At 32.6% G+C, this 13,618-nt stretch overlaps 2 protein-coding genes across 2 annotated transcripts; one reads left to right on the plus strand and one right to left on the minus strand.

Moving 5' to 3' along the window:
- Positions 1-5,394: 5,394 nt before the first annotated feature.
- On the minus strand, positions 5,395-6,036 carry LOC107619912 (uncharacterized protein At4g19900-like). Its single transcript, XM_088503273.1, has one exon. The coding sequence runs from the start codon at positions 6,034-6,036 to the stop codon at positions 5,395-5,397; it is 642 nt and encodes a 213-aa protein (XP_088359399.1).
- A 1,554-nt stretch (positions 6,037-7,590) lies between these two features.
- LOC107619913 (uncharacterized) lies at positions 7,591-13,618 on the plus strand. Its single transcript, XM_088502087.1, has 10 exons — positions 7,591-7,609; positions 8,098-8,162; positions 8,736-8,860; positions 9,095-9,104; positions 10,062-10,322; positions 10,718-10,933; positions 11,736-11,963; positions 12,461-12,577; positions 12,698-12,760; positions 13,214-13,618. Exons 1-10 carry the CDS (start codon positions 7,591-7,593, stop codon positions 13,346-13,348), a joined length of 1,239 nt encoding a protein of 412 aa, XP_088358213.1. The 3' UTR covers positions 13,349-13,618.

Consider the following 13,618-nt stretch of genomic DNA (forward strand, 5'->3'; position numbering starts at 1 on the left):
ATACAAGTCTTAATTAAATCTACATATATGAAAGGAATTAATTCACCAATAAGTTTAGCAATCTGTGACAAAAGAATTACTGATGACCCAATAGATCAAATAATTGGAATTGTTCATGGAAATTTGGCAAACGTAAATGTTAAATTTAATGCCCATCTTGGATATGCTATACCTTTATCAACTGAAAATCTTGGAAGATCTGTAAGTTTGGCTTATAAATTTCATAGAAAGAATCTAATGGAACAAGATGATGAACCATTTTCAATTACATATGCAATAAATTATGCTTTAACAAATAGCCATCATAGTATAATATTTAAAAACAGAGAAAGAATTTATGTCGATGAATTATTTCAGAAAATTGTAAAAACAGAAATACCAAAATATAAAGCTATTGAAAACTCAGTTCTATTACTAAAAGAACCATCAGGAAAATTGGTTTCATCAAATTTTCAAATCTAAAATTAATAGTCCCTTAAGTTTATCTAAGATTAAAGAAGAAGATTATGAAATAAAAGAATTGACAAAAAAGGTCGAAAAATTAAATGAAACCCTAAATACTAAATTATGACAATAAATAAAGAAGAAATATATGTAACTTATCAAGATAAGAAACAAGAGCTCTTTGAAAGAGAAAATCGTTTGAATTATTTGCAGTTCTCTGAAATAAATCAAAGAGCATTTAAAGCTCTAAAAATAATCTATGACAAGTTAAAAAGAGAAGTTGAAGAGTTAGAAAAATTAATAGAATCTCTAGAAAAAAGTGATGAAGCAAGGATAGAATTTGTAGAAATTATAAAATAAATAATGAAGCATACAAAGATTGAAAGACCAGAAAATAAAATAAAAAGAAAAAGAGTGAAAAAATTAAAAAGTAAAATAAAGGAGTATAAAAAGGAATTAAATAATCTTCAGATCGAAATTGATGACCTTATAATAAAAAGGATAGAAATAAGAATAAATATAAACAAGTTGGAGTTAAACTTAAAAAATTTATAAATGCCTGGAAAACTATATTATGACTTAAAAGAATTAAAGCTGTTAAAAGAAAAAATGGAGAATGAGGTTGAAAAATTAAAAAGATATTTAGAAACAACGGAAAGTGTAGAAATAAAAGAAGTTTTTGAAGATTTGAAAAAATATATTAAAGAAAAAGACAAACAGATAAAAGATTTTATAAACCATAATCCATGCAAAAAAGAATATTATAAACTAAAACAAGATTAAAAAACTATAAAAATGAAATCAGAATTATAAATACTAGTAATAATAGAAAATTTTCAACATCTTCAAATCTATACACATTATAAACATAAAAGAGTTAAAAATTGGTATCAGAGTCAAGTTAACGATTAAGGGTAACACTTTCTCTTTAAGCAACACTTTTAGTGATACGCTTTTAAACCAAATAAAAACAAAAATCTGTAAATCTGTACCAAAATGCATCTGTATACTAGATGGACCCATACATATAATAGGAATTGAGAATAAACCTAATAGATGACACACAGAAATTTCACTAGGAGAATAACCTTCTTTTCAATGTATGTTATAGGATAGGATAGGATATTTAAAAAAATATATAAATATTAAATTATTAATGAAAATTAGGACCACACATGTATTACTGGTAGCAGCGAAGACACGAAGGACTTGTAGTAATTAAATGCTTACACTGCCTATATTTAATATTAAAACATTATATATATATCACAAATTTTTAATGAAAAATTATTACACCGCCTTAAAACAAAAAGGATCGAGGACATTCATTATTATAATACGGTGTTTGTTATGGTACGGTGATAAATTCATACGTACCGATATATTTAAAATATGAACAAATAATAACAAATTACGTAGAATTTATTTTTTACATTAGTATTTAATTTTTATTTTTTTAAATATATATTATATCACTATTTTTACTAATATACTCCTTTAATTAAATAAAAATAAAAAATATTTTTTATTTAATTTTATAAAAAATCTTAAACATTCTTCTTTTAAATTAATGAAATTTTAAAATTCAATTAATTCTAATTTTATAGTTTCAAATAATTTAAACAACAAAACAAAAATATGTTAAAAAAATAAAAAATCAAAATTTTTCATCTTTTCCAATTTCTATAATCATTCATGCCTCTCTCTAAGCAAAACATAAGAAAGAAATAAAAAATCAATCGTTATTCATCTTCTCCAATTACCCCCTAAAGCACAGCAGTAAAAGTCCCAAACCAAAACCCTAGGTTCTTTGGTGCCGTCGTCCCAGGCTCAGCGCTTCCGCTTCTCTGACCGTGACTTGGAGCAGCTCGCCATTGGGTCACCGCTTGCGGTGGTCTCTGCTCTCGCCGAAGGTTAGTGGCCTTGCTTTTAATTTTGCTCTGGTTGCTGAATGTTCGGTTTTTTCTTCTTCCTTTTAATTTCTAAAATTTTTGTTCAAATGTTGTTGTAATGTTTGTTGCTGTGTTGTAATTGTTGAATTATTGAATGATTATTTGATCTGGGTTGCCTAAATATGCTTCCTTTTACTGTGATTTGATATGGATTTTGGTGGATCATTGTGGATGAAATTGCCTTTTGATATCTATCATTTGCTAATATAACTACATAAGTGCAAATGCTTTCAATATTGATGCTTTGATTTGAAGATTTCTACTTTGCTTCAGCTTTATTGCTCTTTGTCTACTTGAAGATTGTTGATCTGCTTGCTTTATTTATATATAAATAATGTATTTTGATTAGTTTTTTCCCCAGTTTATTGATTTTGATTCCCTTGTCTGTTTTGATTTTACATCTAGAATCAGGAATAAATATTTAAACTATTAGTCTCTAAAATTTGAGTTAGATAAATATTTAAACCATCACATCGTATAAGATCCTTATCTCAAAGAGCTTCTCGCAAGTTACACTTCTGACAATATTTCTAGATGTAGATAAAATATGTTAATGACTACATGGATTTAAAATTGTAAAACTTCCACGCAAATATAAGGTGATAAACATGCTCATGAGTCTATAAATGAACACAAAATGCTTGAACATTACAAATTGAATCTTTTCACAGTTTTTGTTTGCTCACATATTCATGGCAGTTAGATCCATCTGGAACAATGACAGAATTTTCGCTGCTATTCAACGAACTAAGAGAATCCAACTGGTGAATAGCATCACGAATACTAAGTTTACATTTTAAAATCTGCTTTCGTGCTCTTTGTAGCTCCTTTTCTGGCCTAATCTTTTCTCTACTGCAATTGGCATTTCCATAAAAGTTACATCAGGGTAAGGTAGCTAATAGTTAATTTATCACCATGCCTTACTGCAAAAAGGCTAACAGCTATTTATAACCAATAATTAAAATCAATGAACAAAAGGGTAACAACTACTTACATGACCAAGGAAAGGGGAAGTATAAATATTTTCTTACAAAAAAAAAAACAAAGGACAACAAAAGGTTTATATTACCTCTGGCCTTTCCAACTTTCTCCAGAGTAAGCATCAATAAGGTTCTGCTCTAGCTTCATTTTGATTAATAGATATCTTGTTCTTATCTTGAGGCGAGAAGCATCATCGATATCTGCATTATATAAAATTTTAAAGAATTTTAAAAAATAAATTATTTTTTGTTATAAACATGTTTATTATAATTTTTTTAAGTTTTAAAATCTATTTTACCAAACATAATTGTAGTGCTTGTGCTTATTAAAAGTCATTTTTAATTTGATTTTACCAAACGTTAATGCTGCAGCTTTTAAACCTTCATCATGGATCCTTCATCACATTCTATATAATCTTTATAAATAACGAAAAAAAATTCACTTATTATTATCTCATATAGATTTATCTAATATCTAACATCATTGTTATCCTTACCTTATCAAATAGAACACTTTTCACGTGGGTAAGTTACCAGAGAAGCATGTGACTAAAATTGTGATCTTAGAACATGGTAGTTGAAATAAAATAGGTGCATTGAGTAAATTTTATCACTAGAAAAAGTGCAAAAAGAATAAAAAGAAAATTATAGTGGATCATACTCAATTTTCAGGATTGTCACAATACACATATTTTATAACAATTTGATCACCGGTGAAAACTCATACAACAAACTCTCTTTTGTTGATTTGAGGAGCTATTTAATTTAGCCAACTCAGATTCAAGTGCTACTTCTCAGTACCAATTTAGCATTACCGGTTTTGAGTTCTATAATGAACAGGTCATGTTCTCTTTTACTTACTGTATACAACTTTTCTGGTATTCACTGTTTGCTTCCTGGTTTTGGTTGGCAATTTTCTTGTATACAACTCTTAAAGTTGTTTATTTAAAAAAAGCCAAGTTCCTAGTTTTTTTAAGTTATCTTGGAAGTGATTATACTCCTTGTACAGATTGCACAGAATATAAGAACTCAAGTAAGACTTTATGTCACTATTTAGCTATTCTTTGTAAAATGAGTGGAGGAACTTTAATTTGCTTTTAAAATAATAAAAATAATTTCTAACTATATAGAGCAGACCAAAAAATACTTAATATGCTAATCTAATTCCTTTGAACAAACTAGGGTCCCTGAGCTTGAAAATTTTTCGTTTGATGTTAACCGACTTAGACTTAATTATTTAAGTCTCATTTTTTGTTCCTGCATGTGCTTTCTTTCTTTCTTTTTATCCGTGCCTATATTGTGAGTTTTAACACTGTATGATAGGACCATAAATTTTTGTGGAGAGTATATAATAGAGAGAGGCCAGTTGATGTATAGTGTAATTCATTGTAGAGAGAAAGCTATGATTCTGATTTCTTCTTTTATGATCAATAACAAAGCACAAAACTTAATTCCTTTTTTTTCTATAGTTTATTGCTTTCTATCTTTCTGATTCAAGATAGTTTCACTTAGTTTTCTTGCCAAAACTGATAAGCAGCATCTCACGAATTTTATTTATAATGCCTAGCAACCTCTTGAGTATTTTTCTGACTTCTTTTATGTTGGTGCATTGGTTCTTTTAATCAACATTACAACTTGAAAGTGAGTCAGGCATTTTTCTATCAGATAAAGAGGTACTTATTTATTTGCTACTCTATTAAACTTTAAAGTATCATGTATAATTTAAACCTATGCTTGCAAATGAATCAATTTCTTGGAGGTGGTATCCTTGACTCTTCAGGATCATTACCACTTGGACTGCACAATCATATAGAACTCCTTTCAAACAAAAGTTTTTATTACAAACACACATCTAATGCTTTCTTGACTTTGACTCTAGCAGGAAATCGTGAAACAGTAACAATGGCTATGATGAGTATGAATTTATAACGGTTTTCTGCTTGAAATCCAACAATGTTAACAAGCTAAGAAAAAGTGAATAGTTTCCTAGTCTTAGTTGAGGCCAAGGTAACTTGGAATTAAAGATAGAAGGGACTTGTTACGTTGGAAACCATGCCTTTGGTTTTCTCAAACCCTTCTTGCTGGTTCCTTCTCACCCTAGAAACCACCCTTAAAATCAAGTAAGGACCATTATGACCCCATTTATTCCCATCAAAAGTGAGTGCAAATTCTTGAATGAACTTGAAAAGCAAAGGGTGCTTCTTGTCAAATACCAACACTGCATTGTTCAAACGACTCCATTCACCAGTTCTTGGATCAAGATTCAGAGCTCCAATTGTGTTCCTTAATTTGGAGAAGATCTTCAAGACCACTACATCAGCCTCAATGTATGCACCTCCAAACTTGTACAACAATGCAAGCCTAAGCAAATTGGAGAGGTTTTGTCCCAAGAAAACTTCACCGGGGTTCACATTCCCTTCCTTTAACTTTTGAAACCATGATTCAGCATGAGTTCCCTTGAATATGTATTTGAAATCAGGTGCACTGGCAGTGACCCTGAATCCTTTTTTCACAAAAGGATTCAGAATCTGAGTTCCTGTGTCAGAGTCCATTGACTTTGAAACTATGACCAAACAAGCTTCACGGTGAGACTTGAACATGCTCTCCACGGAAAGCAATTCTCTTACACCAAATGCCTTCAATGGTGAAATCCAAGTCATGAAGAACCTGAACTTACAAGAACCAGAAGAAGAGGAATTGCCGTAAAAGAAGGCCTTGATTCTGGACCGAAACAATGGGAATTGAGGCTCTTCTAGAAGTAGGCTTCTGAGGCCACAGAGAACAGAGAAAAGGAGGGAACTGTTTCTTGGTTCAAGAAGTTTTGTTTTGGGTTGGTTACCGAGGCAGTTGCTGCTGCTACAAAGAAAAGAATAATAAACTCCTCCCCAACCCCATGCTTATATTAGAGACAGTGTGGGTGGTTGTGGTGGAGTTACAGTTACGTGCTTTTTCTCTCTCTTTTTTCTTTTTTTCCAATGATTTATTTTGGGGGTTGAAAATGGCAATGTGTGAGGCTATTGTAATCTGTTTCTTCTATATGGACCATACTCTTATTTCTGGGTAAAAAGGGGTGGTCAAATAGAAAGCTCTTTGTATTTTTTGCTCATTTCAAGTTCACCTCAAGTCCTTTCTTTTTTGCAAATTGAAGTCTTCTCTTAAATCAAATTGAGTGCAAGTAAATAGAAGGAGGGAAAAAAAGGTTCATATGAATTGGAGTCTACTCTCTTGTTCATTACGTGTAGATTACTTTGCTTCATTGGTTTTGACAAATCAGAGTACATGGATAAGAAACTATAGATAAAATCTAGAATATCCAAATCTGTACTCCTTTGTGAAGTGATTTCCTGGTTGGTGCTTCATTTAATTTTTATTTTCATTTTTTCTAATAATCCTGCTTACTACATATATATGCTTTGTTTAGACACTTGTGTGTGTGTGTGAGAGAGAGAGAGAGAGAGATGGCTAATCAAGAATATTTGAAAAAATACCATTGTTGATACACAAACTATATAAGGCAAGTAGGCAACCCTCTGTTGACTTTTATATACAAGCATCTAGTGTAACTAGTTGGACGAAATGAAGTGATTTGCAGCAAAACCAGCTGAGGCTGTACATAGTTTTCCATTTGCTGAGCTTTCAACGAACTTTACATGATTCAATGACCTCACTAACAGCTTTATGGGTCACTGGAGAAATCATCTTTAAGGCCAAATGAAATTCCTGGAAACAAATATGATTAAAGACTTAATAGTAGTAAAAATATGACTCCAAACATCACTTTCAATAATCCCAATATTTCTTGCTAGCTTCACAGTTTTAAGCCAAGGTAGTTACATCTATTAACAGCTACTTACCACAAATCTTTCCAACACAGGCACAAGAATGGACAAATTATGATCTGGAAGATTGTTGGCAACTGCTTCGTGAATGTCATTGCTGTAATTGAGAAAGGGAAAAGAAAAAATCTCTAAGATACACATTAACAAAAAAAATATAACCAAAAGAAGAAAAGTATATTAACCTTTCAGTGGATACAAAGGCTAGAAGCAGTGCTGAATAAGCCTCCACAATCGTTTTCCTAGCTTCTTTTTCCCCTTGCAGAATAGCTGCCTCCTCATTCTGCATGATGGAGAACAAGATGACTGAAGATCAGAATCAAACTTCATACCCTTCTTCGCAACCATTATCGTCTAGATCACACAACTTATATCTAAATGGTTCAAGTCTCTGATAGTAAGTAAACAAAAGAAGATCATAATACATACCAGTAGCAGATCATAGTAAGTGAGACTCCCTGCAGTGTGATGTATAAGAGCATTCAGTAATCCTTGATGAGCTTATCACAACACTACTAAGCATTCACAAATTGAAAGGAATTTTCTTTACAATATGACTATAGCTTCTACATAATTTGTGTTGGAGGGGGGACTCCACCTTTAAGGTCTGTGAGAAGATCCAGTTCAGAATCATGACTTGTGGTCGAAAGAGAAGGTTAAATACCTCATTATCTATCTACTAAAAAAAAAAAAAAAATACAATATTAATGTGATTTGTGTTTATAGTGATGAGGTATTGGCGACAACAAACAAATTTAGCAGAATTCGTGACAATTTCAAGTCATTAATTCCCAAGGCTTGGGTGCATGGGGATGTAAGTGCATAATTAAACTATTATCTCTAGCATACTTTCAATTTCTAATAAATTTATTAATTATCACATAGGTGTTGGATTTGGTGGCTACTATGCTAACCATGCAGGAGAAAGAAATAGGATGTCAAACACACTGGTATTTGCCAGCTGTGTTTTCGGTACGCAATGTCTTTTTCAAGCTTGTTACAGTTTTTATTTATTTTATCTTATTGCTTAATTGGTGTCACCGACTTAGTCCCTAACTATTAAATTCAGCAATTCATACTGCAATGTGATACCAAAATTGAAGTTTTGTTGAAATATTATAAAAAAGAATTCATAGGAAAAGTTGATGAAGGTCTAAAAAAGGTATATGATTTATTGTGTTTTTTATTTTTTTTATTATCTAATGGCCTTTATCTTTATGAACTGATTTATACTTTTTATTTTTTTTAAAAAAAATTGTATCTAGTAATATTCTAATACGTGAAAGTTGGTACTAGATTTTTTTACCTGTCAACGAGAACAACATGCATTGGTATTTGGTTGTTTTGATTTGTGCAATTATCAAACAATTCTGCTAGACTCCCTACTGATTGCTTCAAATAAAGAGGGAAAGAGATCGAGTATAGTAAAGCTGGTAAATTAACTTTTTCCATTTTCACTTTTATGACATTTTTTGTAAGGTTTCAAATATCGTCCTTATTTAATTTTTTTCCTATATGAATAGGCAAAATACCTGGAAGATATGCTCAAGTATGACTCGTTCTATAAATACAACACTCCATTTAGGCCAAGAATACTTAATTTTGCATTTGTGGATACGCTAGAAACAGGAGAACAAGCTCCTGGCTCGTAAGGAACATCTGTATTTGTGTTTTCCTCTTTGAAGTTTTTATCCGCATAAACTAATCGCGTCTTATTTAACACAGTAATGATTGTGGGGTATGGGTGGCAACCTGGATGACAAACTACAAGAAGACGTATAGTTATACAATAAATGTAATTTTCTTTTGCTAAAAAAAAATAGTACTTCATTTGCCAATGTATATGGTTTTGTTGGTAACCTAAAATATTTATATTTTTCAGGTTAATGATGGTACAAGGATGCGACTTGCGTTGGATTTGATTCTAAAGCCCCACAACTTGATGCTGCATAATGTCATTGACTCTGCTACCAGGAATTAAAATAAGTATAAACAAAAGAATTCAAACAAAAATTAAAAAATCGTAATTGTCATGTAGTCATGTTTAGTTTATATTAACTATTAAGAGTTGTTAGTTTCATCTCTTTTACTTAAAAAATTATTATGCACTATATTTTTTATAGACTCTTTTTGAAAATTAATGTTTCTGTCTTTAGTTCAATTATAGTTGAATTTAGGTGAAGCTTAATTTTCACTCTAGCATTTCGATTCCTTGAACCACTTCTGTGTTGTAAGCTGGACAAGTAATGGTTTTAATCAATGTTCTGAAAACCGGTTCAAATCGACCGGTCGAACCGGTTGAAAAGTGATCCGCTGCGAACAACGACTCGGACAAATGTTAAAACCGCCAATTTCATAAATCGGAATTGAACCGTTGAACCGCCTGAGAACCGGTCGGTCGAACCGAACCGCGACTCAGACCGGTTTTTTGAATAAGGAAAAAACGAAGAACGCGTTGCTCTGTGCTGTGCCCCTCCCCCTTTCGTTCTTAACTTTCCTTCCTTCATTAATTCTCAAGGTTCTAAAAACCGGTTTGAACCGGCCAATCGAACCGGCCAATCGAACCGATAGACAAATCGACTCGGGCAGATGCTATAACTGGCACTTTGAAAAACCGTTATAAGACTGTCGAACCGGTCAGTCGAACCGAACCGGATCCCGGCCAATTTTCTAAATTTTTGCAAAAAGGCAAAAACGACGCCGCTTGGATTGAACCCTAACCATTACCCAACTCTCACTCCAAAACGGCAAAACGCGCAGCACTCCCCCCATCACCCTCCCAACGCGTTACCCACCCACCCTTCCCCAACACTCCCTCCTTTGTGATTCACCTCACTCACTCAGAATAGCACATTCAAAACCCTAGCTTCTTCAACGGTTCTGCCGCCGCCGTCCGTGGTTGTCGGCGCCTCCACTCCTTCCTCCTTCCCCCTGTACCGAACTCATCCTCTTCTAGCTCGGAACGTCGTCCCCATCTCCCGTGGCTTCTCTGTTTAAGGATTCAAGCTGCTCGCTGTCGTGTGGTTCGTCGTCTGTGGTTCGTTTCGCCGCTCGCCGTTGTCTCTTCGTCGTCCTGCTCTCCGTCAAAGTTTAGTGTCACTGCTTATAGGGTTTTTCAACTCTTCCTTTCATGCTCTGTTTAGTGAGACTGATTTCTGAATGTGAATGGAAATATAATCATTGAATTTGTGTTGTTGAAATTATTGGTTAAAATGGATTTGTTACTCTGCTGCTGCTTTTTTTAATTTCTAAGTATGCTGTGTTTGAATTTTTTTTTTGGATAGATTTATTGATTTCAGGTTTATTATTTGTTGCTGATTGTTCTTGATTCCTGGCTCTGTTCAATCTGTTGTGCTGTTGATAATGGTGTTTTTGATTGTGTGTATCCTTTGAGAGCTGCTGTTAGTGCAGTGTTGCCTTGTTGATTTCAGTTATGGTTTTTGATTGGGTTTTTGTTGATTATTTGTTGCTGTTTTTGAAATTTTATTGATGAAAATCTTGCCAGCAATTGCTCAGACGTGATAATCTTCAATCTTGCCAACATGCATTATTGGTCCCAAAGGAGGAAGACTATATTGAATGGTTTAAAAATGCTGGCTTCAAAGACGGCAAGCTCAAAAGGATAGGTCCAAAGTGGTACCGTGGTGTGCGGAGGCATGGTTTGATCCTGGGTTGCTCTGTGATTGATGTGAAGCCATTTTGTGGAGACTTTCCCCTCAAGGTAATACCTAATTTCTTCATCTCCTTTACTTTATAATGTTTTCTTTAATTTAGTTTGTTATGCAGCTTGGTCCAAAGGTAGAGGATGTGAAGAAGCCTGTGAATCCACTTGTGTTTTTTTCTTGATTAATTCTTGGTGCAATTGCAGCCACTTAGTCCAAAGGCCTTTGCTTCAAATTTTAGGACCAATGTTTCTGACTTGATTAACTTATTTGTTTTCCATTCCTTGTAATTGTTACTTGTATCTATGAAAAAAGGAGGAGAATACATGGCAGGTTTTCAAGTTATGCTGATTATCATTGATTATATGTACTGCATTTTTGTTGTTTGATATTCATTAATCTTATAAGATTTAATTTCTCTGGGCTATCTTTTTCTAAAGATGGTTTACACGACTCAATTTATGATTTTTTACCATCATCTGAAAATACATTTGATGGAATGCTTGAAAAACATATGATAATATCAATGTATAATTATTAAACAAACATGTTTTGTAATTTTATATTATAGCAATAAACATGTTCTATAATTTTTATTGTTTTGATAATTTATTGATTTATTGATTGCTTTTAATTGTGTTGATGAGAGCTGTTCTATAATTTATTTATTATTTTATTCTAAAACGGTTTTTCGATTCAACAACGGTTGGACCAGTTGGACTAATAAACCAGTGAACCAATTACTAAAGCGGTTCGATGACCGGTCCGGTTCTCAGAACCTTGGTTAACATACTCACCCTAAGTTTTATGCATGAATGCAAATTATAGCAACATAACATGTATAACTTTCATTATAATCAGGTGAGTGCGACAGGAAGGAAGTCGCATCCAGTACGTCCTGGCATGATTCTTGAGACTGTCTCCAAGTTAATGTCAAAGTCATGCTTGTTACATTTTATTCTTTGGTATGAAGCAAATTGGACTAAGATGATATCTTTTATGTACTTTTTTTTATTGTTTTTGTTGTCTACAGTGAATTTGAACTGTGGCGGGTTTCACCCATGTGATCATCTTATTAAATTAGAGCTTGTGAGTTTATGCTAATTTTGTAAAAGAGCTTATTTGGTTTATGTTTCTTTTGTTGAAAACTTTATGTTCCTGAAGAATTTCTTTGTAAAGATTTTATCATAGTATATGTTACAACTTATAAATGGAAATCAAATGAGCTCTAACTCTCTTGCATGATTATGTCTTTCTGTTTGTTTGATTAAAGTGCTTGACTTATGTATTCTTAGGACTGAGTGAACTTATGTCTTCTTCTTAACAAGGCACTTTATTACTGAGATTTGTTTATCTATCACTAGAGAGGCAAAAAGGAATAAGTTGCGGGATTTGTGTCATTTTACTCAATCATTATTCATATACATTATGTAATAAATGTGAAAGTGAATATCCTTCTTTTTCTTTCAACCTTTGACGTTGCTTTTTCATATGACATGCAACTACTTTTTCCTTCACCTTTCACTTCTCCTGTTTCCTTTGCTGTGCATATTTTTTTTAATTATTTTTTTTGTGAAAAAAAAAAGATTGCTAGAAGAAGGAATGCACACTTGATTAAGTACCCTGATGCCAAAGTAATAAGCCTTGGAATTGGTGATACTACTGAACCCATTCCTGATGCCATAACTTCTGCAATGTCAAAGGTAAAACTTCAATGTGAATGAAGCTTCTATATTTTTCAAGTGTAGACTTTGAGCACTGATATATGTTTTGCTCCCTCTCTCATGAAAACTGATTAGCATATCTTGTTTTCCATTTATCAGAGATTACATGCGTTATCAACCGTAGAAGGATATAGTGGTTATGGAGCTGAACAAGGTGAAAAGGTATGTTGCATTGACATCTTCTAGAGCTTTTTTTGCTTTGCCCATTTTTCATTCTTGTATTCTTCCATACCTACTTTACTCTTTTGTCCTAGTTTCAATTGTAAACATAATTCATTGCAACGCTAACTGGAAAATAAGAGGGGCCCGTTTTTTTATCCTTGTAGAATTTCAGGAAAGATATTTTGACGTCTTTGTCTTTAGGAGCCTCCAACCACATCCTCATATGTTTGTCTGTTGCATAGTATATGCCTTTTCTCAACTGAAATTTTAGTGTAAAACAAATTTCTCAACTGAACAAATTCACAATTGAAAAATATAGTTACTTCATTTTTTAAATCTATTATGTTTTTTACTTCATTTTTTAATTCTAATTTGTTTTTTCTTTGTTGCTAACTATTTTCCGCATGAAAAGTTATGATGCTTGGGAATTGAGGTCATCTCTTATCTATGCAGCCACTAAGAAGTGCAATTGCTTCAACATTTTACCGTGATCTTGGCATTGAAGATGATGACATATTTGTGTCAGATGGAGCCGTTAAGTTGAGCACTGTGATGGATGCCTCGAGAAGAAAATATAAAAAAGACTAAACGGTTTCAGAGTGCATGGTGCAATCAATGGAAACTGTGTTTTGGAGTTGAAATCTCCAATTCCCTATCCCTAGGATTTGAGATAGTGTTGTTTTTAAGTATGTATTTCTGTAGGAAAAAAGGAAAAGAAAAGAAAAAAGAATGCTTGTGTATATCATCCCTACATGAATTGTACTTAAGTAAGTAGTAGTAGTAGGCTTCCTTTGTTAATAAATATAAACATATTTGGAGTAATTTAATTCAAAATCCAACATTATTATTTGCAAGTCA

The sequence above is a fragment of the Arachis ipaensis genome, chromosome B10, assembly GCF_059453495.1.
Source record: "Arachis ipaensis isolate K30076 ecotype BB chromosome B10, ASM5945349v1, whole genome shotgun sequence".
NCBI classification, from domain to species: domain Eukaryota; kingdom Viridiplantae; phylum Streptophyta; class Magnoliopsida; order Fabales; family Fabaceae; genus Arachis; species Arachis ipaensis.

Bases quoted from the DNA above. Each gene is read 5' to 3' on its own strand.
- LOC107619912 (XM_088503273.1), bottom strand. From the start codon at position 6,036: ATGACTTGGATTTCACCATTGAAGGCATTTGGTGTAAGAGAATTGCTT.
- LOC107619913 (XM_088502087.1), top strand. The intron at 10,934-11,735 runs GTAATACCTAAT...CATTATAATCAG, and splicing joins GTGGAGACTTTCCCCTCAAG to GTGAGTGCGACAGGAAGGAA. The intron at 11,964-12,460 runs GTGAGTTTATGC...GAAAAAAAAAAG, and splicing joins ATCTTATTAAATTAGAGCTT to ATTGCTAGAAGAAGGAATGC.